Source organism: Vipera berus (assembly GCF_964194415.1).
Source record: "Vipera berus genome assembly, chromosome: 6".
NCBI lineage: Eukaryota > Metazoa > Chordata > Lepidosauria > Squamata > Viperidae > Vipera > Vipera berus.
The window spans coordinates 49,055,923-49,083,128 of record NC_138208.1 but is presented as its reverse complement, the minus strand read 5'-3'; the positions used below and the strand labels follow the sequence as shown (position 1 = coordinate 49,083,128).

The 27,206-nt window shown below is 39.9% G+C and overlaps 1 protein-coding gene across 3 annotated transcripts in view; it reads left to right on the top strand.

Annotated features, from left to right (window-relative positions):
* The window catches only part of PPP1R12A (protein phosphatase 1 regulatory subunit 12A), a 124,047-nt gene extending 105,313 nt beyond the window's left edge, over positions 1-18,734 (top strand). The window contains exons 20-24 of one of the 3 annotated variants that reach the window (XM_081331122.1): positions 6,259-6,385; positions 6,773-6,877; positions 11,221-11,268; positions 14,688-14,738; positions 17,258-18,734. In XM_081331122.1, the coding sequence (XP_081187248.1) occupies positions 6,259-6,385; positions 6,773-6,877; positions 11,221-11,268; positions 14,688-14,738; positions 17,258-17,344 (418 nt within the window). In that variant the 3' untranslated portion in view covers positions 17,345-18,734. Of the gene's footprint in view, positions 1-6,258; positions 6,386-6,772; positions 6,878-10,425; positions 10,806-11,220; positions 11,269-14,687; positions 14,739-17,257 lie in introns of those variants that run through there. The other 2 variants (XM_081331121.1, XM_081331120.1) reach the window with 2 other exon arrangements.
* The last annotated feature ends 8,472 nt before the right edge of the window (positions 18,735-27,206 follow it).

Genomic DNA, 27,206 nt, shown 5'->3' with positions numbered 1-27,206 from the left:
GCGCGGATCCAGTGGGGGGGGGAAAAGCCCTTTAGCAGGATTTGCCTGCATGCCGGCGGAGGGTGGATCCGTGCTCCACAAGCCTCTGCCGCAAGCGAGCGATGGGGGGGAAAGCGGCGGGCGGTGAGTTGGGGCGCAGCGGGCGAGCGAGCGATAGGGGGGGAAGCGGTGGTGTGTTCGGGGCGCAGCGGGCGAGCGAGCGATGGGGAAAGCGGCGGCGGCGGTGTGTTCGGGGCGCAGCGGACGAGCGAGCGATGGGGGGAAAGCGGCGGGTGGTGAGTTGGGGCGCAGCGGGCGAGCGAGCGATGGGGGGAAAGCGGCGGGCGGTGTGTTCGGGGCGCAGCGAGCGAGCGATGGGGGGAAAGCGGCGGGCGGTGAGTTGGGGCGCAGCGGGCGAGCGAGCGATGGGGGGAAAGCGGCGGGCGGTGAGTTGGGGCGCAGCGGGCGAGCGAGCGATGGGGGGAAAGCGGCGGGCGGTGAGTTGGGGCGCAGCGGGCGAGCGAGCGATGGGGGGGAAAGCGGCGGGCGGTGAGTTGGGGCGCAGCGGGCGAGCGAGCGATGGGGGAAAGCGGCGGGCGGTGAGTTGGGGCGCAGCGGGCGAGCGAGCGATGGGGGGGAAAGTGGCGGGCGGTGTGTTCGGGGCGCAGCGGGCGAGCGAGCGATGGGGGGGAAAGCGGCGGGCGGTGAGTTGGGGCGCAGCGGGCGAGCGAGCGATGGGGGGAAAGCGGCAGGCGGTGAGTTGGGGCGCAGCGGGCGAGCGAGCGATGGGGGGGAAAGCGGCGGGCGGTGTGTTCGGGGCGCAGCGGGCGAGGCAGCGGGCGAGCGAGCGATGGGGGGGAAGCGGCGGCGGCACGGCGCTGCGGGCCGGGAGGGGAGGGGGGCGCGGCGGGGCTGCCCCTCCTGCCGAGGAGCCGAGCCCGGCGGCGTGTGTGTGTGTGTGTGTGTGTGTGTCAGACCCGCAGGAATGACTAGTTGCGTTTCTCTGTGTGTCAAGCCCTGTGGGCTCGACACACAGGAAGGGGGGGAATGCCGGAATGCCGCTTCCCTACCAGCCATTCCCGTGGGTCTGACACACACACGCACGCACGAGGGGGAGAAACAACGCTGGACTGCCGCCAGCTCTGCAAGGCTCTGCCGCTCCCTTCTCTCAGCAGCCTGTTCCGAACGAAGGGACAGTTCTTTTTTTTTGTTGACTGGAGTATAAGCCGAAGTGGAGTTTTTCAGCCCAAAAAGTGGGCTGAAAAATTCGGCTTATACTCAAGTATATACGGTACTTTAGTCACATTATAGTTATAAACATTATTTTATAGAAACATTTCTAATTTTTCTGCAAATGCAGCTATATGAACTCTTCAATTGTTCTTGTTCAGGAGAAAGCAGGCAGGCAGAAATTAATGAAAACAGACAAAACTATCAACATTGTAAGGAAACAAAATAAATTATGTGTTTTGCACTTTGTATTTCATCATTTCATTTTGTCAAAAGAGCAAGGTTGATAGTACATACTTTGTCCCAAAAAATTGTTGTATTGTTTGTTGTGTTGTTGTGTAAGCTTTTTTTTAAAATTGAGGCACAGTATTAGCAATTTCTGTTTTTTCTAGTTTTATGTTTTTCTTATTTCTAAAACAGAAATTTTACCTATACTGAGAAAAGTTTGAAGATTTCACATTATGCCTTGCTTTGGTTTAATTTCTTTCATACACTAGCCATTGTATGATTTTCTCTTACTGTTTTTCTTTGACACTCATATCTTTTGTTCTTGCTTTCAGTAAATATTGGCCATCATTTAGCTCAGAGGTTTTGAAAAAATACATTGTCCAAACCCCAACAAAAACCTTGTTTTTGTTAAAGTTCATTATAAATATAATGGGTAGCATGAAGTAAAAGAATATAATTGTAGACTTTCCTGTTTCAGTTGTGTTTTCTAATTAACTATATGTTGCATTTTATTGCATGAGATGTCACATAAGGGTCAATGCTCTGTCCTTTCATTTTTTACATCTACATAAGATTACTGAATGAGCTTATCCATTGTCATAGGTAAGGTATTATCAATATGTTGATAATACCCTAATACCCTATTTATTAGTACATCTCTGTCCCTCATAAACTAATCAGTGCTATTGATGCTTATCCCAGTGCCTGGAAGCATGTGGGGGCTGAATGGGGAACAACAGACTTTAACTGAACTCTGGCAAGCCTAAATGGCTCTGGATTTGGGGTCTGCCAGTTCTGGGACTATGCCATCTTTAGCACTACATGGTGTGGCACTACCTCACAATGGACCCCGTGCATAACTTCATAGTCGTTCTAGATTCACAACAACTGCTCAAAGAGCAGCTGGCCATTCTAGATAGGAACCGTTGCAAAACTTTGTGTTGTGTAGCAGTTGCACCTATTACAGGATCACAAGGTTCTGCACATGATCACTTATGCCCTGGTCACTTCCCAGGTGGACTAGTATAATGGGGCTGTCCTTGAACAGCATCCGGAAGATTCAGCTGCATGGACAGTTATATCTGCCACTAGAGTGGTACCCATTGCACCTTTGCCTGCTGCATTGGTTGTCAAGTCCAATTCATGGTGCTGGTTTTAACCTTTAAAGCCCTTCATAGGGTATGAGGAGTCAGGTTATTTGAGGGACCATCTCTTCCCAATTACATCTGCACATCCCATCAGGACCAGCAGAAGTATGTTGTGGATCCTGTATGCTAAGGAGTTACATCTGGCAAAAAAGAGAGGTAGCAATGCATCTGTGCTATTCTTCTGAATTACAAGAGGCAATACAACTTTGTTGTATTAACTGCAATAAAACAAGGTAACTTGTTTCTGGTTATCAGCATGCTAGGTAGGAATAGGTAGCTAGGTAGCACAAAAAACTGAACACATTGTGTTTTGCATATATAATCAGGGCTTTTTTTTCTCATAGAACACTCAGAACGGCGTTCCAGCACTTTTTTTTTTTGCAAAAAAGAAAAGAAAAGCTCCCTCTGTTGGCTTTAGGAGTAGGCAATCTTGGCCCTTTTTTATGACTCGTGCACTTCAACTCCCAGAAATTCTGAGCCAGCCACGCTGAGGGGAAAGAGAGAGGTTTCCAAGCTGAGCCATGCTGGCTCAGGAATTTTGGGACTTGAAGTTCTTGAGTCATAAAAGAGACAAGGTTGCCTGCCCTGCACTAGAGGAGGACATTAAAATTTACAAGGTTACTTCTTTAGGAACTAAACTTTTAGAATCTAAAACAGCTAATTCAAAAAAGCCAACAGGGAAGAACCTCACATTTTTCATTTGCTTCTGTCTTTTGGAAGGTAAAATTAGATAACAAAATAATCTATTTCTTATGTTAACATCTCTGCAATGAAATCAATAAAGGTAACAGGAAAGAAATGGGAAACATTTTTGTCAATATAATATGTCTAATTTAGCTGGTGCTAGAAAAAAAAATAGTATCTTTTGTACACTCTTGAAAACTATTTTGAATCTATAACCATCTGTTACAACTAAACCACTTTAAATTAAACAATTCTTAAGAATGAAATATTCTTAATTTGGACTTTACTTTTACTGTTTGGACTGTTGTGTGTTTTGAAAAATAGATTATTTAGAATCTAGTTATGTTGCACTTCAGTCTTTAAATAATTAACCTAGTATATATATAACAATATATGATGTTTTCCATGGTGAGCTTAACATCAGTAACAACATTTATTAAAATGGCTAAAATAATTTCTGGTGGTATGATCTGTACATTAAAATTTTGTTTAGTCACAATCTTTCACTTTTCACATTCTGGACAAGCAGTGGTTATGTATCCTAGCAAAAGATGTTACATATGTGCATAAGTGTAGTCAGTAGCATATGCCTTTTTAAAAATATCAAACATGCAAAGAAACAAAACTAAGTCCAAAATATCTGTATTACATCCAGAAATGCCAACTTTGCAACCAATATTTCTCATCCATAACTATGGCACCCTAAGGATACCTGCATACATGCAAATGCTTCTCTGGGATCAGTAATGCAGCAGGGATTGCTTTTTCCTTCCAGTAACAGATTGCTGGGAAATACCAAACATGGCCTTGAGAATTCCAATGTTTGTTACAAATTTTTCTGGATGTGGTTGGAAAGAGGCTGTTTGGCGCCGGAGACCACTGCCACGAGGAACACAGCTCTGGGTCGGGGTTCAGAGCAGCTCCGGTTGAGGGCTCTGCACGGGCCACAGCGTGGCAACTGCAGGGAGGGGAATCCCCATGATGGCTGTGGGGAGGGGAATCCCCACGGCATGTTGCTCTGAGCTGCAGGGGCGGGGGTGCAAAGGACGGGCGGTGACGCTGTAGCAAGACACCGGCATTGCTCCCAGTGACAGCACCTCTAAATTCCGGCACCCCCCCTTTTTTAAAAAAAGAGAAAAAAGCACTGTATATAATGTAAACCATGGGTCTTTGTGATGCCTGAATTCAGCTGTGAATACTTTGATATTTTTAAAGACTATTTTAAACCTCTCCTTTATTAATTTTATAAATAACTCAAAGCAAAGAACATACAGTGAGGAAAAAAATTGATCCTATGCTGATTTTGTACGTTTGCCCACTGACAAGGAAATGATCGGTCTATAATTGTAATGGTAGGTTTATTTTATAGTGAGAGACAAAATAACAAATCCAGAAAAAACGCATTTCAAAAAAGTTATTAATTTGCATTGTAATGAGTGAAATAACTATTTGACCCCTTCCAAAACATGACTTAATACTTGGTAGCAAAACCGTTGTTGGCAATCACAGAGGTCAGACATTTCTTGTAGTTGGCCACCAGGTTTGCATACATCTCAGGAGGGATTTTGTCCCAGTCTTCTTTGCAGATCCTCTCCAAGTCATTAAGGTTTCGAGGCTGCCATTTGGCAGCTTGAACCTTCAGCTCCCTCTACAGATTTTCTATCTGATTAAGATCTGGAGACTGGCTAGGTCACTCCAGGACCTTAATGTGCTTCTTCTTGAGCCACTCCTTTGTTGCCTTGACTGTGTGTCTTGGGTCATTGTCATGCTGGAATACACATCCACGACTCATTTTCAGTGCCCTGGCTGAGGGAGGGAGGTTCTCACCCAAGATTTGATGGTACAGGGCCTCGTCCATCGTCCCTTTGATACGGTGAAGTTGTCCTGTCCTTTTAGCAGAAAAACACCCCCAAAGCATAATATTTCCACCTCCATGTTTGACGGTGGGGATGGTGTTCTTGGGATCATAGGCAGCATTCCTCCTCCTCCAAACACAGCGAGTTGAGTTAATGCCAGAGAGCTCAATTTTGGTCTTATCTGATCACAACACTTTCAGCCAGTTCCCCTCTGAATCGTTCAGATGTTCATTGGCAAACTTCAGACGGGCCTACTGTATACATGTGCTTTCTTGAGCAGGGGGACTTTGCGGGCGCTGCAGGATTTCAGTCCTTCAAATTGTAGTGTGTTACTAATTGTTTTCTTGGTGACTATGGTCCCAGCTGCCTTGAGATCGTTGACAAGATCCTCCTGTGTAGTTCTGGGCTGATCCCTCACTGTTCTCATGATCATTGAAACTCCACGAGGTGAGGTCTTGCATGGAGCCCCAGACTGAGGGAGATTGACAGTTATTTTGTGTTTTCTTCAATTTGCGAATAATCGTACCAACTGTTGTCACCTTCTCACCAAGCTGCTTGGTGATGGTCTTGTAACCTATTCCAGCCTTGTGTAGGTCTACAATCTTGTCCTTGACATCCTTGGACAGCTCTTTGGTCTTGACCATGGTGGAGAGTTTGGAATCTGATTGATTGATTGATTGATTGATGACTGATTCTGTGGACAGGTGTCTTTTATACAGGTAAAAAGCTGAGATTAGGAGCACTCCCTTTAAGAGACACCTGGGAGCCAGAAATCTTGCTGATTGATAGGGGATCAAATACTTATTTCACTCTTTGAAATGCATTTTTCTGGATTTTTGTTTTATTCTGTCTCTCACTGGTAAAATAAACCTACCATTACAATTATAGACTGATCTTTTTTTTGTCAGTGGGAAAATGTACAAAATCAACAGGGGATCAAATAATTTTTTTCCTCACTTTACTTCCTCTTCCTGTTTTCCTCACCTTGTGAGGTAAGTTGGATTAAGACAGAATGACTGACCCAAAGTCACCTAGTCTTTCATGCATAAGTCTGGACTAGAACTCACAGTTTCCTGGTTCTAGCCTGGTGCCTTAACCATTAAACCAAAACTGTCTCTCTTTTCATTTTAAAGATATGACACAGGGTCATGTGGAGATCGCTGTGATTCAGTACTAGGACGGACCGGTTACAGTTACTTGGAAGATCGTAAATTATATACCAGTAAACTAGAAAAAGAAGATACAGCTGACTTTAAAAAGGTATATGATTGTGATGGAGTAGCATATTATATCTTTTCCATTGTTCTGAAATAATTCTATATAGTTTGACATACACATACATTCTGCCCCCAAATTAATTACTGTATCAAAATAAGGATATTTGGGGGAAGGAAAGACATTTGGTTATTTGGGGGGACGCGTTGACTTGACTTGATACAAGAGAGAACTGCACATACTGTTTATCCATAAAGAGAATTGCAGAAAATATGATATGTTCCCATTTTGGATTCTTAATCTAAAATGCCCGTGCCATTATAAATATAAATTATTTCAGGAAAACCTCTAGTCTTTTTTTTTCAGGCAATACAGAATTAGCCTGCAAGTTTGAAACAATATTTTATTTAAAAAAAATCTGTACTTTTTTAGCTTTATGAACAGATTATAGCTGAAAATGAAAAACTGAAAGCACAGTTGCATGATACAAACATGGAATTAACGGACCTTAAGCTGCAATTGGAGAAGGCAACCCAGGTTTGTACATTTAAACTTTCATTGGTAAATATATTGGGGAGAATTGAGTATAGAGTAGTCCAATGAACAGCACTTTTAATGAAATCCTTTATTGCTTTAAGCTTGCTTGGTGGGGAGGGGTAATTCAGTATATTGCATATAACATATCAGAAAAGCTAAAGTGAGCTTTACTCCATTTGCACATTGGTTCGAAAAAAATTACACAAATTGTCAAATACCTTTTATGATTAGGCAATCTTATAAATGACTTTTTGTATTTGCGATTTAATCATAAGTCTGTTTATAAGTTCAGACAGCATAGGAAGCGATAAATCTGAAAACATTGAGTTTATTATGGATTAAAGATTGAGGGAATTAATGAAGGATACATGGTGATGAATGTGTGGGACACATCATTTTTTGGTAATCTCAGTTGGGAAACTGAAATTGGGGAAAAAAGTGGAAGACAAGATGAGAAATAATCCTTCTTATTTAGTGACTGCAATCTGTTCCTTAAATCAGATATTGGTTGCTAAGTCAATATATGACTCAGAAAGAGACATGCTGCCAAGGTCTCTGGTTGTTGCCATTTCGTTTAGATAAACTTCTCTCGTGTAGTGTTTTGTACCTAACCCATTTTTTACCCTTCTCAGGGTGGAGAGATTGTTTAAGCAAGCTATTTCTTTCTGAGCAGTTCTTTCCCCCAACACAGTGTTTCCCTAAAAGGTACTAACTGCAAGTTAATAAGTTCAATTCTGTGACCTTAATTGATTAGAACCCTCCTGTGGGCTTGTACTGCTGTCTGAAGCTGACCAGACTTAGTCAGTTTCACGCTGAAGGCTCTTGTCAGGCATAAAATTTGGTCCTAATATGCACATTGGTCTTTTGGAAAATTATTTCTATTATTATTTTGGTTTGTTGCACAGTCAGCCCAATGTCCAGCCTGGATTTGGCATTTTTATCCAACTATCAAGTCCTTCCTAAGGACTTGAGATAGGCAGATGTTTTGATAATGTTATAGGTATTGTCACAGGATGGAAGCTGTTCTGAGTAAAGCTGCCTTTCGCAACTGACTGAGGATGAATTTGTCAATATGTATGGAGTTCAAGTGGTGCTCCAATTGTTTTGGGATTGCACCCAAGGCACCTATTACTGTTGATACTACCTTTGCTTTCTTTTGCCACAGTCATTCTGTTTCTGTTTGCAGATCTTTGTATTTTGTTATCTTCTCCAGTTGTTTCTCTACTAATCTGCTGTCTCCAGATACTATCACGTCCACTATCCAGACTTTTTTGACTTGTCTTATTGAACAGTTGTTAAGTCTGGAGCGTTATGTGGCAGGTGCCTGTCTGTTTGAATTCTAAAGTCCCAAAGCACTTTACCATCTTCTTTTTCAATTACTTTCTCTATTTTATGGTCCCATCATTTCTTGCTTGCAGGCAAATGGCATCTCTTGCAGATTTTCTAATGTACCATTATTGCTACTTTGTAATACCATTATTTGTAGTCGGTCTGTGCAGTCTTTTATGGCAGCTAACCAGGTGGTCCACTGTTTCTTCAGCTTATTATTATAATTACTATCATACTTGCAAAGCATGGCATGATGTTAAAATATAAGAACTGTGCATATAACTCTTATCCCAGAGTGCAAAACTTACAGGAGTGAATAGTACTCAATACTCACCTACTTAAGAATGTTTCTACATTCAGAAATAAGGATACATTGGCCCTTGGAAGGAGAGGTAGAAGTTCATTGTTCCTAGTGCTTTGAACCTCTCCTTGTATTTTCAGCAGAAGCAGTTATGCTTGTTCCGAAGTAGCAGTTAATGCTGGTCTATGGTCCATATTAACAGTTAGTGATACCGTATTCCAAAGGAGAAGTTCAGAGGATTATAAAGGATTAGTGTCAGAGTTTTGTCATTGCTACTTGCACTGACTGCTAATTTAGGTGAAGAGGACCTAAACATGAATATATCTTCATTAGGAGGTTTAAATCTCTCTGTAAAGGCACTTCCTGACATTTTAGGTACAATTCCAGAATTTTAATTTGATTCGTTACATAGAGCACATGACGTGCTACAGGTTCGCCCTTATGAATGACTGCAGAGGCTCTGCAACATTCACCCTATTCCCCCCCCCACTCCTCACAACTGCTTCCCCCTCCCTTTCTGCCCGGTGGGACTCAACGTGCAAAAATCTGTCTCTCTGCTGTGATTTCTTTTCCTTTGAGGGAGAGGAGAGTTGGCTTGGAAATGCTTTTCGCACCGACAATGGAAATTCCTGGGTGCCGTAATATTGCACGAGCTCGAACACCCATTCTCTGCAAAAGAGATCATGGCCGCTGGAAACTTCCATTCTCCGGGGTGGGGGGAGTGTTTGTTTCGTTTCCCTACGGGACAAAGCATGGAATCTGAGTTGGCCAGGCGCAGGAACCAATGCCATCCATCGCTCGCGTGCATCAGCCTTAGTTTGAGGGCAGGAAGGAAGCCTTCAACTGAACACTGGGGAGGGGGAATCATAACCGCTCAGGTAGCTGCCGCCACCAGGGGCTTGGATGCCCCTGTTCCGTCCAAGTTGGAAGAAAGCAGAGGTGCAGGAGCAGGATTGCTCTCAAACAATAAGATCAGGTGCACTGCTCGCTCGAGTGCGCCGGCCTTATTGAGAGCAACTCCGCTGATGTGCCGCTGCTTTCTTCCACTGAGAGCCTAGAAATCCAAGCCACTGCCACACTTTTTATCTGAATGGAGATCGGACAGAGATTTGAAGCTCCGTGTGACTGCCAATGGGGCGCTTCAGAAATGGAGAGGAACAGTCCATTTCTGAAGCGCCCCATTGGCAGGCATATGGACCTTCCAATCTCTGTCAGGTCTCTGTTCAGATTTGTTTCAGCGCCTATGGGACAATTCAAAATGCAGGAATTTGCTGCGTTTTGAAGTTCCATGTGACTGCCAGTGGGGCACTTCAGAAATGACAGTTTGCTTATTGACTGTAACAATGGCACTGAAAAAAGTGACTTATGACCATTTTTCACACTTATGACTGTTGCAGCATCCCAGGCTCATGTGATTTACATTTGGATGCTTGGCAACTGATTCACATTTATGATGGTTGCAATGTTTCAGGGTCATGTGATCCCGTTTTGCAACCTTCTGACAAGCAAAGTCAATATGGGAAATCAGATTCATTTAACAACCATGTTACTGATTTAACAACTGCAGTGATTCACTTAACAAATGTGGCAAGAAAAGTCATATAATGGGACAAAACTCATTTAACAAATTTCTCCCATAGCAATATACATTTTGGGCTCAATTGTGGTTGTAGGTGAGGACTACCTGTAAATCCACTTACCACACTTTTAATGGGAAATGTGTGCTTATTTCTTTGACATTAATCTTTGCACTCTTCTATCCCCTTCTCTCCTCTGCTTGTCTCAAAGAAACCTCTCCTCTGTCTCTCTTTCTCCATCCCCTTCTCTTTCCCTCTCATCTTTTTTTCTCTCCTGCCAAAACCTCCTCCTTTTATATCCTCTCCTTTCTTCCCCCCTCCTTCTTTTGTCTTCGGTGCAGCTCCAGCTGACTTCTCCTCCCCAAGGCTGCGCTCTGCTCCTGGAAGTGCCAATCAGCTGGAGTCCCACACCAATCCTGGGCACTCAGCAGAGCCTCAGCAACACCACAGCTCCAGCTGATTCTCCCATAGACCTGTTTGGCGCTGCCACCACTTTAGTTCATCCCTCCGCTACACTTTTACACTTTTTTAACAGTGCTTTTCAACCCGTCATACATGTACCACCTGCCAGGTGCCGAAGTACCACCAGTGGTACGCATATCACAGGTTGAAAAGCACTGGTCTAGTCCAACCTCTTCAATGTGTAGGAAAACCAAATAAACTATTCGTGAGAGGTGACTGTCCAGTCTCTTAAAAACCTTCGAAGATGGAGAACCCGCAAGCTTCATAGGTCAAATATTTCACTTTTATAACTTACTGTCAGGAAGTTTTCCTTACATTTAAACAAAATCTAGATAGCTTCAATTTATATTTTTTACTGCTGGCCATAGAAAATATCTCTTTCAATTTCCACTGTGACCCTAGAAAATAAGTCTTGATCATTTTGTTGAGTTAGTGTACCCAAATTTTTGACCCCTACAACTTAAGTTTTTCATCTTTTACTTTTCCTGAAAAAAGCATAATGTCCATAATGGACTTTTATAATCAATAGGAAATGTCCACCTGAAATTCTGGTGACCATGCTACTGGTCACAAAAAAAAATGTTAAAAATAATACTAATGCAACAACCTATTTAATTTTCCCTGATTTCAACTTCAGTTTGTTGTGAAAGCATGCAATCGCTTATGTATTTCAGAGACAGGAAAGATTTGCTGATAGATCTCTGCTAGAAATGGAAAAAAGGGTAAGTTTTTTTAATTTTAATTTTAATCTTTATTGTTGCTATAGTGTAAATGTTATAAAATAATAATTTGAAATGGAAAAGAATAAGGATGTACAAAATACTCCATTCATGAACTGTACGCTGAGTGATCTATGACTGAACTGAAACATGCAGTTTTAGGTGTTTTAGTCCATGCATGGAACAGAACATGGCTGTTCCAGGCAGAGGCAGTTCATTGAAGGAGAGGAAAAACCCAAGCAGCCATGCTGAGATGGTTGAGGGGGGAAAAAGATAAAGTACATGCTGCTCACATTTTCTCTTTTCTTCCCATTCCCTCATCTTCTCAGTGCATTTCCTTTTTCCTTCCCTTTTTCTGTCAATACCATTGATACCCCAGTGTAAAATATTCTCCTAGTGTCTTCCTGTCCCTTCCTTTCCTCCCTTCGGCTAACATGATGTTCCAGTGCTCTTTTCATCATCCCTAGCCTGCTGGGAACCCCTATCCATTGCAGTACATTCCTAGAAGCTCTTCCATGACAGTACTTCTCAACCTAGAATGTTCCTGAGTATCAATTCCCAGATTCATATGGCCTCAACTATGGACATGTGGTGTGCAGGCCAAGTCTGTTGACTTTTTTATTAGCTGAAATGAATATAGAGTGCATTCTGTGATATGGGCCAATACCATCATAAGATGACAAGAAGAAGATGATAAGAGAAGCTAGTAAAGTATGCTACACTGGAACATCAATAGCCACATCTGAGAGGAAGAGAGGGCTGCAGTTAGTGGGCCTATATATATGCTACTTTGGCAGTTTCTGAAGGAAGAGAGGAGATGATGCACCAGGATTCACCCTATCCAGATTTCATTTTGTCTGAAACCCCAAATAATCCCCAAAGTGCTTTTTCAAAAGGCAGTTGGACCTTCTTGGTTGTTTTTTTAAAATGTTTCGCTTCTCATTCAAGAAGTTCCTTCAGCTCTAAACTGAAGAAGCTTCTTGAATGAGAAGTGAAACATTTTCAAAGAAAAACAAGAAAGTCCAATGGGCTGTTGAAAAAGCACCTTTGGGACAACCATAACTTGGATGACTGAGAATCTCCATAGACAACTCCAGATAATACAGTTAGAAGAACTTTTAGAACCTGGTGATTTGTTCCAAGTTCAAAACATGTTTTTTTTCTGTTTTGCTTATTCCCCTAGAGCAGGGGTCTCCAACCCCAGTCTGTGGACCGGTACTAGTCCACAGTATGCCAGAAAGCGGTCCATGCAAACCAGTAAAGCCCCATATGCGGGGTGCAAGCAGCATGCAAACCTATATCCCCTCCAGTCCGTGGAAAAACCTCTCTCCATGGAACCGGTCCCTGGTGCCCAAAAGGTTGGGGACCTCTGCCCTAGAAAACAGTTTGAATTATTCAGATATCATAACTAGATAATTGTGTGATGATATTTGTTATGAATTTATTTCAGAATTTGAAAAAATTAGCATTTTAGAAAGTTTGTGAACAATATTTCCTTCCTAAAGAAATATTTTCTTACCATAATTATAGAATGCTAAAATACTCTGAACATAGCTTAATGTAGGATTTCCATTTATAGAAGTTGTGAAATGCATTTGTGTTCTACAGACTATATAAGCAATTGCTTACACTTGGATAAAATTCAATATGAATAGTGATTTTGACCAAGTCACATCCAATAGATCTCATGAGGCAATATCAGCAGATATAGAAACACAGCTATGGTCATACAGGGGTGTCACAGTCACCAGCATAATTTTTAAAAGCATAGTGGGCTAGACCAGGGATTTTAAAACTTTTTCAGGCTATAGCACCTGTTGTTGTAAAACAGAACCTATGATCAAGTGGCAAAAGTCCAGTGGTAAGAAACTGGCAATAAAGCAGAGCATATGCTTATGGTGGTTTATTTATACAAATATATATATATTGTATTTTTCCCTTAGTCTCGTGTGAAACCCAAGTTCTCTTTGAACCCAGTTTGAAAATCCTAGATTGGATAATAGCAATATAGAACCTTTTTAAAAATTAATTCCAGTACAGTAATAGTACAGTACAGGATAGCTTTTTAGCCTAGAAAAATGTTCTCCATTTATACTTCCAAGATATGTATTAATATGGAATACAAAATATGTATTAATATAGAAAATAGCAGACAGAAATTTTATTTCCGTCATTGACCAATAAACTACATTCAGTAAAACAAACAAGAAACTATCTCTAACAACAAGAACTATTAGCAATCATTTGTGGGCAAAGCTTATATCCTATGCAGCAAAATTTTGCTACTTTTAGAGAAATAAATTAATCTTGATTGTTTAACTTGTGTAAATAAAAGTTATCAGAGGGTTCCAGAAATTCAAATAATTTCAATACAAAAGAATATGAGCTGTAATTTCTATGGTACCCATATCGGGAGCAGTATTGGTTTTCATATGGGGTTTGCCTATATTTCCCTTCCAGGATAGCTGTGGGTACTATAAGCCTTATAAATTTGTAGCCTTTTTTCAGGCTTATGCCAATTAACTCACAGTTACTTATCACTGCTACACATGAACATATTTTTAGTAACTCATTTTTTTACCAGCTAGTTAAATAACCAGTTCGTTTAGAAACCAGTAATAGTGGATCATTACTGTATTACATTATTTAAGTTATTTTCTTAATAACTTGGGGAAAATATGCCAGCAAATTCACTTAACTATGATTAAACTAAATTCAAATGATTTGTATCTGAAAGGTGACCGACAAGAGTCAGTATCTACGGGGCGGTATGATCTAACCAGAGTTTTACACACTCAGCTGATGCTGCTTGTTTTGCATAACACTGTAGAATGCAGTTATTAATGTACACTTTGCAATAACTTGCTTTTCTCTTTCACATTTGAAAATAAATGAATGATAAACACAGGATTTAGCATATGCTTTTTAACTGGGCTCACAGCACTGGCAAACTGTCAGCCAAAATTTGAGCTATAAAAGCTTTTGCTTTTTGGTATGAATTGCAGTAAAATAAGTCAAGGATTCATATGCAATATTACTGGTACACTAAAGTGTGTAAACTAACATTCGCTTATCTGTGATAGCTTATGCTTTGTGCTTCCTTTAACTGAGTTCTTACCTCTATTGTATTTAAACTATAAAATAAAATCTAGTTAAAGGAATAATAGTAAACGTACAATATAAAATTATTGCCTGTATACTTTTATACAAATAATTTATTGAATAGAATTCATAGAATATGATCAACATTTTGTTACATTTTCTTAATTTTAAAGTCAAATTAGTTTTTTACACATCACTGGCCTTGCAAATTTCCCCTCACCATGCTTCTGGTTAAATGTGAATGTCTTGGACTGTAGTACAATAAAATGAGAGCCATCTATCCAAATTATACATTCATTATTTCAAATGCTTCACTATAGGAACGAAGAGCTCTAGAAAGGCGAATATCTGAAATGGAAGAAGAACTCAAGGTAAATGTACATTCTTAAATTCCTCCAATTTTAACATTTTTAAAAAATTTAGCCATATACCATGATTATAACTAATATGATCCAATATAATTCTGCTTTTGTAAAAGAAAGCGTCATATTGTACCACACAAACAATTAATGGCAATGTGACTTACAATTCTTAAAAGTATTCTTATAGCTTAGTTTAAAATAGTACTGACTATTTGGTTTATTCCTATTGTGAAGAATTCAGACCATTAAGTTTAGAGTATTGCCTTGAGACTATACTGAAATTGCCCATATAAGCCAAAGCTACTAAAAAGGGAGGTTTAGTTGACAGTTATCAGTCATTTTTATTTCTTATTTTGTGGGGGAAAAGATACTCCCAAGAAAACTCAAAAGAATATTCTGCATTGCTCTTTCTTTCACTCTTGCCCCCATGGAGACAAACCAGCCATATTTCAGTTATTTTTATATTTATTATTAAACATACCCCATTTTTCTACTCATGTGAGCGCTCATTTAGAACAATAGAAAAGGATGTAAAATATAACACATTGAAATTATAATAATATTATTGTCAATTACAGTTAAAAACTTGACCAAAGAGATGCTTCCTTATCATTTCCCTAAATACTAGGAGAGTGAATACAAAGTCATCTCCTGCGGGAAAGCATTTTATTCTCCCTCATCCAGCTATTACTGCAGTTAGGCAATGCTTAAGATACTGAATGTTTCCTCGAAGTTAGAAGAAGCAGTAAAGCTGGATGTCCTCAGTGACTTCCCCCAGTTCTTTCACTTTCCCTGCAGTTTAATGTAAATATTAAAGAGTATTAACAAGATAGAAATCTGTGAGACGCCATAGGTCAGTGATAACTGTCAACCAACAGTCTTCCAGCTCTGTTTTCTGGACACACTCTGATGAGGTCAAGAACCATTATAAAGCAGTGCTCTTAATACCCAGTCCTACTAAGCAGCAAGAAGGGTACCGTGTCAATGGTATTGAAAGCTGCTAAGAATTTGTATTCCATCCCCACCTTCCATCTAGTTACCAGCAGTCATCTGCCAAGGTGATCATAGCATTCTCAGTGCCATATCCCAGATAAAAGTTCTGATTAAAATAAAGATTGAGCTTTAATGTTAGAGATTCTGTGGGCCATACAAAGCTTTTTCAGTAAGATTTTATAATTGGCTTCTTAAGTAGATAAAATACATTCATCACTTTTGCAATTTAATCAGAAGGAGCAAGAATCAAACAATCACATGGTGGACTCTAATTTTTCATTCACCCTGTTCACATTCTCCAAGGCCACAAATTGAAAAGAATCTATATGAAAAGGTCATACAGTTGGCAAAGTTACCTTCCTATAATTGCTCCAACATTAAATTCAAAATTATAGATAGCAATGCTCATTTAAAAGAACAATGTGTAAATACATATCTTTCCATACCCAGCAGTAATTGTATTGCCTTTCAGTTTATCTCAAACAACCTTAAATCCTGGACATCTCTCTCTCTCTTTCTCTCTCTCAGTCAGTCTCTGTCTCTGTCTCTGTCTCTGTCTCTCTCTCTCTCTCTCTCTCTCTCTCTCTCTCTCTCTCTCTCTCTCTCACACACACACACACACACACACACACACACACACACACAATCTGAATTACTGTCTTGTGCATTTGAATGCCCTCTTGAGGCATAATCTTCCAAATGAGCTTTCAGTATAAATAAAAGTCAGTATTAATAAGAAAAAAGCAGCAAATAATTTAAAATGTATTAAATGAATTTAAGAATAAACAAAATCCCATATTTATGCAGCAAATCCAGCATACGGTATATAAAGGAGGTTGGCTACTTAATTCCCTTCTTGCTCTACTCATTTCTGAGAAGGCAGAGCCTTCTAACCCCTGCCTTCTCAACACAAGAGCAAACTAACTCTCCAATGGACAATTCACCTTTTCACAGTACACCCAACTATTTGTTAAGAAACCATAGTTTTTGCTAATGGCCTTTTAAGTTCTAAATAGATTATTTAGCACAGGGGTCCCCAACCCCCAGTCCTTGAAGTGGCACCTGTCCGTGACATGCAAGCAACCGGACCACGCAAACAAGCAAAGCCCCATCCACGGTATGCAGGCAGCATGCAAAACCATGCCCCCTCTGGTCTGTGGAAAAACCTTTCTCCATGGAACCAGTCCCTGGAGCCCATAATCAGACCAACAATCAAGAAGTGAGCAATACCCCAGGCAAGGAACTGCCAAACAAGCTAATAGTATACAGCCCAACCAAAGAAGACCAACACTGGCAGGGCAAACCACTAGAATATAAACATAGAGCAAACCCCACATTTTACTAGCACTGATGATGTTACCTAGTTTGGGTCATGAAGCGCCTGTAAGCAAACAGTCAAGCTCAGAGATCACTAAGAACTCCTCTGAACTTTTATTAGATGATCAGATTATGTAATATTTATCTATAAAGATACTTGTTTCGGGGGGGGGGGGAATTTTCCAAATATCACAGTTCTATATTTTTTTCTTTTATAGATGCTACCAGATCTGAAAGCTGATAACCAGAGGCTAAAGGATGAAAATGGGGCCTTGATCAGAGTGATCAGCAAGCTTTCCAAATAGAATTTGTTTACTGACATCAGCAAATCATGGGATTGCACATATTTAGTAAATCCAGTGGACCATAGCATGGAAGTCACTGGATGCCTGGGAAGATTTCTTGGAAACTCTTGTTTTCAGATATTCTGCCAAAAGCCCTTTTAGCTGGGTGTGTGTTTTTTAAACCAGGATCATATTTTCATGTGTTAAAGCAGCTGCTGAGAAGACAAAATGACTGAAAAATCTTGTTTACAGCTACTGCATATAAGGAAAGTGTTCAAGGCCTGACAAGCCTCAGATATTTAACCAGTAAGCCTTAGTTGTACATAAACATGTTTTAAAAAAAGCTTTCTGCTATCACAGTTTCTTTATTTTATTGTTTTGTCACGGTTTCTGGTTTTTCCCCCCTTATTTTGATTTTTTTAAAAAAAATATCTAAGTTTGAATTTGTGTGTTCCCTTCTAATTATTCATGTACCAGATTTTTTCTTTGTACAGTATTCTCACAGCTTTATATCTACAGAGGCACACATCCTTTAGAAATTCTACAGTGTAACTAAGTAAGCCTGTATTTTTCATTCATCCACCCCAAAACCAGAGCAGTTTCAAGGAACCTTTGCTTTCACAGTTGTGCAATATGCATTTATTTCTATGAAAGATGCTTTAAAAAGTCAACTGAAAATAGATTATTTGAAATTTTTTGTCTCTAGCCTCAATTGGTCACTTTTTTAAAAGAAAAGAAAACGGACTGTAGTGCAAAATATTAGATTCTATAACCTTCACATTAATTTTAGTAGGTACTGAGTGATGCTGTATATATTAATGTATATTGTTTGGATTTTTCAGACCCACATGATATGCTTGAATAAAAAAATCCTTATTTGAAAATACAGCAAATTAGGCTGCCCAAAATTAAGTGAGTATTTAGAAAATGAGTTATGGAGCCACTGTTCAAAAAAAATGTCTAATTATAAAAGCCTTTTCCTTCCCAATTTTCATTTGAATAGTGTTCACTTTAATAAAACATAAATAGAACATATTCATTACATTTCACATATCTGTATTTGAGTACATCCAAACCTGCTGTGCTAGTCAAAGTAAACTTCAAAGGCATTTGAAAGCCCAGCCTTTTACTTTAGACATGCACTGCTGTTGCCATCATCAAGTTAGATCATTTTATACATTTCAGTGGCCTTCTAAAAAGTTCTCCAATGAAGATAGCTTTTGTTAGAAAAGAAATAGCTTTTATATGTTCTCTAAACCTATTAAATACAGTTGTCTTATTGGCCTACAGACTAATGCCTAAAAATCACGGAACAGTTCTACCGCTAAAATAAATTGTACATTGTAAAGCTTGTAGTAGCTATTGTATTATTGATTGTATACTATATTAAATGTGAATTTGTACCCCTTCATTTTAAAAGGTCATTGTGTTCTACTGCCTACTTCTTGGGGAACTTCTTCATTTTGGGGTGGAAAGAAGAAGGATCAGGTTGACCCAGGTTGTGGGCTGGGCAGAGGTGAGAATGGGAAGATTTTTTTGAAGATGTTGTAACATTTTGCTACCAAGCTCAGGATTCTTGATTCTAAGGTACAGTACGAGGATAGTTCTGGGGTATCTTGTTACAGGTTAGGTCTTTATAATTTTAAAGATGGACATGGTCTTTCATGCTCTTAAGCTAATACAAACCAAGCAGAGAATTGTTCTACCTGAGCAATTGCAACACACTGAGAATTGTTGTGGATTGGTTGAGCATACTGTGGATTATATTTGGTAATGTTTTGGATGCCTGTGAATGATTAAATATGTCTCTAATATTTTAGTGTTTTTATATATAGGTTATTTATTCTTTCAAAACTGGCTACTGTGTTGCATTGATTTTATTGGTAGTATTGAGCAGACCTTGCATCTGCATGAAACTATTTGCAAAACCCACTATTTTGCAAAAAAAAATGTATTTTGACATATACAAATAAAATGAATAAAATAATTTCAAATGTGTGAATTTGAATGAAAATACATTTGAAAGATGTGAGTTTAATATTTACTATTATAGTAGTTATTGGCAGCCATTTGTTTCATTGATTCACTTTTCTGAGATTGTATTTGCACATCCATAAACATGTAAGTAGAACCATTTTTCTGCAATCTGTTACAACTGGAGTAGGGTTTACAGTACAGAATTTTACATAATTCTGCCTGCAGGCAGAAATTACATGCAAGCAAGTTTCTATGTTTTCTAATGGTAAAAATGTGCAGTCCTTACTTGGTTAAGTAACTGAATTCTTCTGTAGTTGAATATATTAAAGGTTTTATATAGGTTATTTTAATCTATATTTAAACGTAAAGGTTCCCCCGCAAATTCGTATGCTTTGATTAAAAGGTAAAGGTAAAGGTTCCCCCGCACATGCGTGCTAGTCGTTTCCAACTCTAGGGGTCAGTGCTTATCTCCGTTTCAAAGCCGAAGAGCCAGCGCTTGTCCGAGGATGTCTCCGTGGTCATGTGGCCAGCATGACTAGACGCCAAAGGCGCACGGAACGCTGTTACCTTCCCACCGTAGTGGTCCCTATTTTTCTACTTGCATTTTTACGTGCTTTCGAACTGCTAGTTTGGCAGAAGCTGGGACGAGTAACAGGCGCTCACTCTGTTACGCGGCACTCGGGATTCAACCCGCCAAACTGCCAACCTTCTGATCGACAAGCTCAGTGTCCTAGCCACCACGTCCCTATTTTAATCTACTAAGCACCTTTTCTATTCCAACAGATCAATAAAGGCTGAATCTTTAATTGCATTGGATTTCTCAGTGAAAATATTTTGTTATCTCTACTTTTTAAATAATAAAAAACATAATTTATGTAGCATTTTTTCCCAAACCATAGTGAATAGTAAATTTTTCATGCAATTAATATTAAAAACCTTGTATGGCATAGAAAAAAATGCTTGTGCATTGAATTGAATTTCATAATCATTTCAGTGGGGGAAATGGTTTTCTTAATATATCAGCTAAAAGGAGAGGAGTATTGAAAGAAGCAGTAGTGGATAAGAAGTCTCAAATCCTGTGCTGTGGGAATGTTATGCTGGGCAATAAGCCTGCTGATAAATGCCGTACTCAGAACACAAGGTCAGAAACTTTGCTTTGGAGGAAAATTGCCCTTATGTGGGGGAAAAGACATAGTTGTGTGTACTGTATAATTTAAAACCAGTCTAGCAGCACATGTGTGGTATGCAGTAAACAAATTGTTCTTCTAAAAACACTAAAGCTACAGAGTGGGCCTTTTTTAATTAAGTAAAAGTCAAAGCATTTTTGTTTTAAAAAAGCAAACAAATTTTTTTAGCAACAAAATGTTAAACCAGCAATCAAACATTTTTAGTAGTACTACTAAATTGTTTTTCTGTGATTTGTGTGCATTAGTATATTATCAAACTTGGTGAGAATAGAAAAGCATCAAAGTAAGTTAATACCAGGAAAATGTAAGCATGCCTGCTGTTCAGATATAGTTTCAGAGATTTAAGTTCATCATGATTTGGAACCCTATTTGATGTATTCATGCTTCTGCTGTAAGTATGTGAAGAACTGTCTAGCTAGCACTACATTTTTGAATTTTTTTTATTTATTTATTTATTTATTTATTTATTTATTTATTTATTTATTTATTTTATTTTATTTTATTTTATTACATTTATATACCGCCCTTTCCCGAAGGACTCAGGGTGGTTTACAGGGTGATTAAAAAACCAAGATACAAAAGTTAAAAACAAATTTAAAAAAAAATTATATTTGTCCCTGCATAAATAAAACCCCAGTTAAAATAAGATTAATCCTCAGCCTGGGCCAGAGAGCTCGAAGAGGCAGGTCTTCAGGCCTCAGCGGAATGAACGGAGGTCGGGGGCAGTCCTCAGCTCCACTGGCAGCTGGTTCCAAAGGGCAGGCGCCCCCACTGAGAAGGCCCTATCCCTGGGTGTTACCCGCCGGCAATCTTTTACCGGTGGCACCCTGAGAAGACCCTCCCTGTGGGAGCGCACTGGATGAAGGGAACTTGATGCCGGCAGCAGGTGTTCCCTCAGATATCCCGGACCCAAGCCATTTAGGGCTTTATAGGTCATCACCAGCACCTTGAATCTCACCCGGAGGGCAACCGGAAGCCAATGCAGCTCGCGGAGTAGAGGTGTTACATGGGAGTATTGGGAAACCCCCATCACAACTCGCGCGGCCGCATTCTGCACCAGCTGAAGCCTCCGAGTGGTCCTCAAGGGCAGCCCCATGTAGAGAGCGTTGCAGTAGTCTAAACGGGAGGTCACGAGCGCATGAGTGACTGTGTGTAGGGCATCTTGGTCCAGATAGGGGCGCACCTGGCGCACCAGGCGAACCTGGGCAAAAGCCCCCCTGGTCACGGCTCCTATATGGTCTTCAAAATTGAGTCGTGAATCCAGGAGGACGCCCAAGTTGCGAGCCCTATCAACGGGGGGGGGGGGTAACACCTCACCCCCCATCGTTAGAGATGGAATAGTCTGGTTGACCCGAGATGCCGATATGCACAGCCACTCAGTCTTGGCGGGATTGAGACGAAGCCTGTTTCTCCCCATCCAGACCTGGACCGCCTCCAGGCACCGGGACATCACGGCGAGGGCATCGCTGGGTTGGTTCGGGGTGGAATTACTGTAGTCTTATTTCCTGACTCTAGGTTTAGGTAAAATAATACTATAAATGCTATACTGCCTGCTTAAAATATACAAAACAAGTGCTTTCCCACTTTCCTTTTGCCTGAGTCTTACTACAAAATTATCAGTTTGACAGGATAACAATGAGTGCCATTAGTTGAAACATGATCAGTTGTGCTAATATTGTGCCCAATAGGAATTAATACTGTATAGAACAACAACTATATGATAATATATTGAATATAATTTCAATTCCTCCTGGCACTGCAACTCTTCTCATAGCGAAGAAAGAGATTGGTGGAATAATGTTTCTTCTCCACTGCATAGTTGACATTTACAAAGTATGGGTATCCTACTGGAACTTTGCCTATGTTGAAGGTTTATTCAACACTCATGAGAGATAAATTTCACCTTCAGCTACCCAGACTTTAAATCCTCTTAAATAAATGTCCCTTCTACACTGAGTCCTTGGTATAAAGGCTGATCTGGCTCAAAAGCAGTTTTACTTACTTTAACTAAATGGTTGTGTTATAAGCCCTCTATAACCAAGCAAAGAAGAAAGCTATAGCCAGACCTTGATGGACTAAATGGAATAATCCTGGCTGTCTTTTAACAATTTGCTATGATTACATGCATTTCTTTAAAACAAATCAGGCCTTGAGTGACAAACCCTTCCCTCCATCTTGTATGAGCATATGATTCTAAAACAGACATATCAAACACAAGGCCCGGGGGCCAGATCCGGCCCGCAAAGTGGTTTCATGTGGCCCCCAAAGCCATCCTGGAAACAGAGGGAATGGTCCCCACTGCCTTGGCCCTGGCCCAGAGACCCCCAGATCTGTCCCACTCCTGCCTAGGCCCCCATAGGCACCCTTGATGCCAATGATGTAGAGCTGGCCATGCCCACCCAGTAGGCCATACACACTCCAGCTGTGCCCACCCAGTGGGCCGCGCCTACCCGCCCCCCCCAAGGGCAACCACAATGCTGATGTGGCTCTCAATGAAATTGAGTTTGACACCCCTGTTCTAAAATATGGATCATATCCTGCCAAAACTGAGTTCTTCCTCTGCTTTAGATACTAAATCACATAGGGAAACAATCTCTCTTTATTTAAATAAATGGTTCTTAAAGGGCAGAACTATTTATCATTAAAAGTATATGAATGAATCAAAGTTGGATATTTCTGGAAAAGTTTGAACATTCCGTACAGTACTTTAGCCTTTAATGCACTTCTATTCCTGCACTCCATACAAGTAAATGAAATTGCCCTTTTAGCTGTTGCTGCTAACAAACACTCCCTTCAGTAACTAAATTGTGGCAGAGAACGGTATTCTAAATTGGGACAGCAGATGGCATGCATGAACTTTCTTTTTTAAAAAATAGTTACAAATCACTAGAAAAGGATGTTTCCAAGTAACCATAAAGCAAATATATTTGTGTATGCTGTTATCAAAATAGTTTTTTCCTCAAAAACCACCTTTCATTTTTACAGCATTTAAGTAAAAATAATGTGTTCTGAAATTTAGTATGTGTTTGGACTCGGTGTAGATGCAATAAATAGTAATGCATAATAAAACCTTTCTCCATGGGTGTTAGGACTACATTTTTCAGACTTGCCAGTTGGCATGGCTTGTGTTTCACTAAAAAGCTATTTGCTGTCTCCGGTAGTATTTCAGCTTGTGTATGTTATACTCTCCTACTCAGTCCATTTTCCGTTTAATGACGCAGGCTTGTTGGCTAGAGAGTTTAGGTCTCTGTTTTGAAGTATCAGAACATTTTTTGTTTTTTTCCAGAATAGCACAGCTCTTCTTACCCTCAGCCTTATGGCTTAATTCTATATTATGTGAAAATATGTCTTCTAGAAGCCAAAGGTTGTGCTTTTGGGGGGGGAGAAATCATTGTTGGAACTGTTAGAGAAGAAGCTACCTACGCCCTTCCCTACCCTCCTTTCTCCACTCCAAATTATCTGCAAACTATTTCCTTTCAAATGCTTGAAATACTGGATAAAGTTAGAAGAAAGAAACGAATTCAGAGAAACTGGCAAAGTAAAGAATATATGCCATCCCTCTCAACTCTGCATTCACCTTCTTCACCTTCCATTCAACTATGCAAGTAATTATTGTTTATTAATTTTAACAAATATTCATTCAACTTTAAGTCCATAATCTTGCTGCACTGTACACATGCCTGCACAGAGCAAAAATCCTAGTGCTGCACAAACCTTTTGGTCTTGGCCATGATTTCACCTCTTGCTTCATTTCAAATCACCGTTATAGCAACAGTATTTGGAACAGTGAAGATGTTTATGTGATTTTCTTCCTCCTTCCTCCCCAATAACTACCTGACTGGTAGTGAATATTTACAAAGCAGTGGCATCTGCATGGGACCAAACGGGTGGGGGGACAACTGATGGAAGCAGTGCTGTGACACTAACTTTGCTCCTTTTCTATGTACCGTGCAACAATCCATGAACAACTAAAGGGGGTAGTGGTGACGCATGCAGCACAATGTTGCTTTACTGGTTCTGGCAAAAGTAAGATCAGTGGGCACTACTTATCCAAAGTAATTCCGCCTGTGAAATTGATTCCTGTCTTCTATCAATATTGGGAAAGTTAATTGGCATTTGTTAATTGGCAAGTTAAAGTTAATTGGCACCAAGGCAATGAGCCTTGGTGGAGCAGTGGGCTAATGCCTCCTTAAGTAACACCAGCGGCCTGCAATTAGTGCAGGTTCGCATCCCACCAGGCTCAAGGTTGACTCAGCCTTCCATCCTTCCGAGGTAGGTAAAATGAGGACCCAGATTGTTGGGGGCAATCAAGCTGACTTTGTAATAATGCCGCTTGGGGGGGGTGAAAGCCCTAATAAGCAGGCATATACATAGAATGAAGGCTACTGCTAAGCTTGTAAGCCGCCCTGAGTCTTCGGAGAAGGGCGGGATATAAATGGAATTAAAATAAAAAATAAAAATAAAAATTTTCTTGAACCAAAGAAGAAATTGCAAATTACTTATTGTATTGTAGGAGATGAGCAGGCCGAGCCTGAGGGAGGGATACAATGTGTCATCAGTCTCAAGTCCCTTTGTGCCGAAAGAGTTCTAAGCCCAGCCCATTGACTTTTATCTACCACCAATTTGCTTTGACCATTAGTACTTCAAAATGTTGTAGAGAGCATAAGCTTGTAATAAACCTTTATATTCATTTGAACTGCCTGGACGTCTGATTTTCCTGTGCTGGACAGTAGATGCTTAACAAACTCCAAATGCAGTTATGATTCTGTATTGGTTTATTTCATCTCTTAAGTCTAATATACCTTTCCTTGAGCTATCCCCTCTGGCTCCAGTGTACAATGAGTGTACCACATAAAATAGGTGCCAGAAGAGTGGCATTAGAGACCTGTTACCTCTGGAGTTTACCTAGGACAGACATGTCAAGCTTGCGATGTCATGTGGCGTCATGCAACATATCTGATCTTTTTCCCCATTGCCGGCAACGGGGTGGGTGCGGTTTACCAATGACGGTTCTGGCCCGCGGGCCAGCAATTTGACACACCTGATCAAGGGAGTTCTAAAGTTCACCAGACTCTTCCAACTTTTTTTATTTAATGATAACATTCTTGAAAGGGAGGCAGGGAAGGCTATTTAAATATTCAGGAATTCTCATTAATATTTATTTGCTGTGCATATGTACAGATATTTTGAATATGCACTTATGTTTATGTATTTTATTTAAAACATTTTTATAGCCAACCATCTTATAACCAACTTAAAATGACTCCCATTTTCAGTTGAATATTAATGTGGGAATTAAAAGTTTGGGAACTTATGTTTGTTAAAAAAAACATTTTAACAAACTTATGATTGTTTAAAAAAAATCTAGCTTCCTCTACAAATTTAGGATAGGCCAGTCCAACCAATTGGGGCTCAAAAGACATGATGATTTTGGTTCACCACATTGTAATTTTTCTCCAAATCTGGGCTGTTGTTCAGCAGCTCACTTTTTTAGACATTTAGAAAGTCAGCACCACTAACAATATTGTCACCTCTTACAAATGAAACTTCCAGCAATCTAAGTGTCAATTGGGATACCCTCATATAGTTTGTGACCACAATTCACCACAAATAAGAATCCAAAATGGTTTATAAACTCAATGTAAACCATTTGTGGATACTGCCTCTTGGTTTTTATTGTTTATTCTGAGTTACTTTTAGAAATCTCTTTTGGAGGTTCCTATCTCCTGTGCTTGTCTCACAACTCATATGCCTTGAAAGCTGATTAATTTTGCATAATAATAAACTGGTTCTATAGCACAATATTGTTTTTTTCTCTCCACCTAACCCTTGCAGTGTCAGTTAGCTGTAGTTCTGTGAAGCTTCTTTTTTACCATCTTCTAATTCTCTTGAACAATTCACTGAAGATGTATAAAACATTATGTAGAATAGACCGTGGAGTTATTTGTTCAGACTTCCCATCTATTTTTGTGGTATGAGAGATCCAAGAAGAGATTGCCAATATGAAGACAATATTTGGTTTTCATTACTTTTCATTATTTGGTCCTCTGCTTCTGATGTAGCTTCATCTGAACTTTACAAAGCTGATTATATAGCCATAATCTTGTACATTCTTGAGGCATTTTCATTTGGATATCACTTCTGGAGTAGTTGTTTCTTTTGGCAGGACAGTGTTAATCTTTATGGCTATATGACTGATTTCAGTTGAAGTAAGCTTTGATAAATCCATGTGTGCCCCAATGTCTCCAAATATCTAGGTGCAGCCCAAAGGCAATGTTTCTACCATATTTTCATTTTTTAAAAAATAGCTAATCTTAATTTTTACAGCATTTATGTGTTGTAGCTTGGTAAAAGACAAACATAGGCAGGGACAGATTCTAGTTAGTAATGGTGAAATCAAAGTAATTTTTATGAACAATTATTTTCACTTCCTAAAGTCAGAGAAAAATATATAAAGGAATGCTTCCTTTGCCTGGACCATGGATATGGGAAAAAGTAGTTTCACTTAAACTGCTATTAAAACTCTGCAGTTTGCAAAACACTGGCAGGTGATAAGCTGCTTTTGGTGCTGTATGGGAAATGCTGATGCTTGGTGCAATATCCTTTAAGCCTAATGCCTGGTATTAGAAACCTTTAGCCCTATTTTTGCAATTCCCTGTTTGCTTCAGCGTTACAGCTCCTGCTTCAGAAGTTCCTCTGCAGATTGAAGGTCATATCAG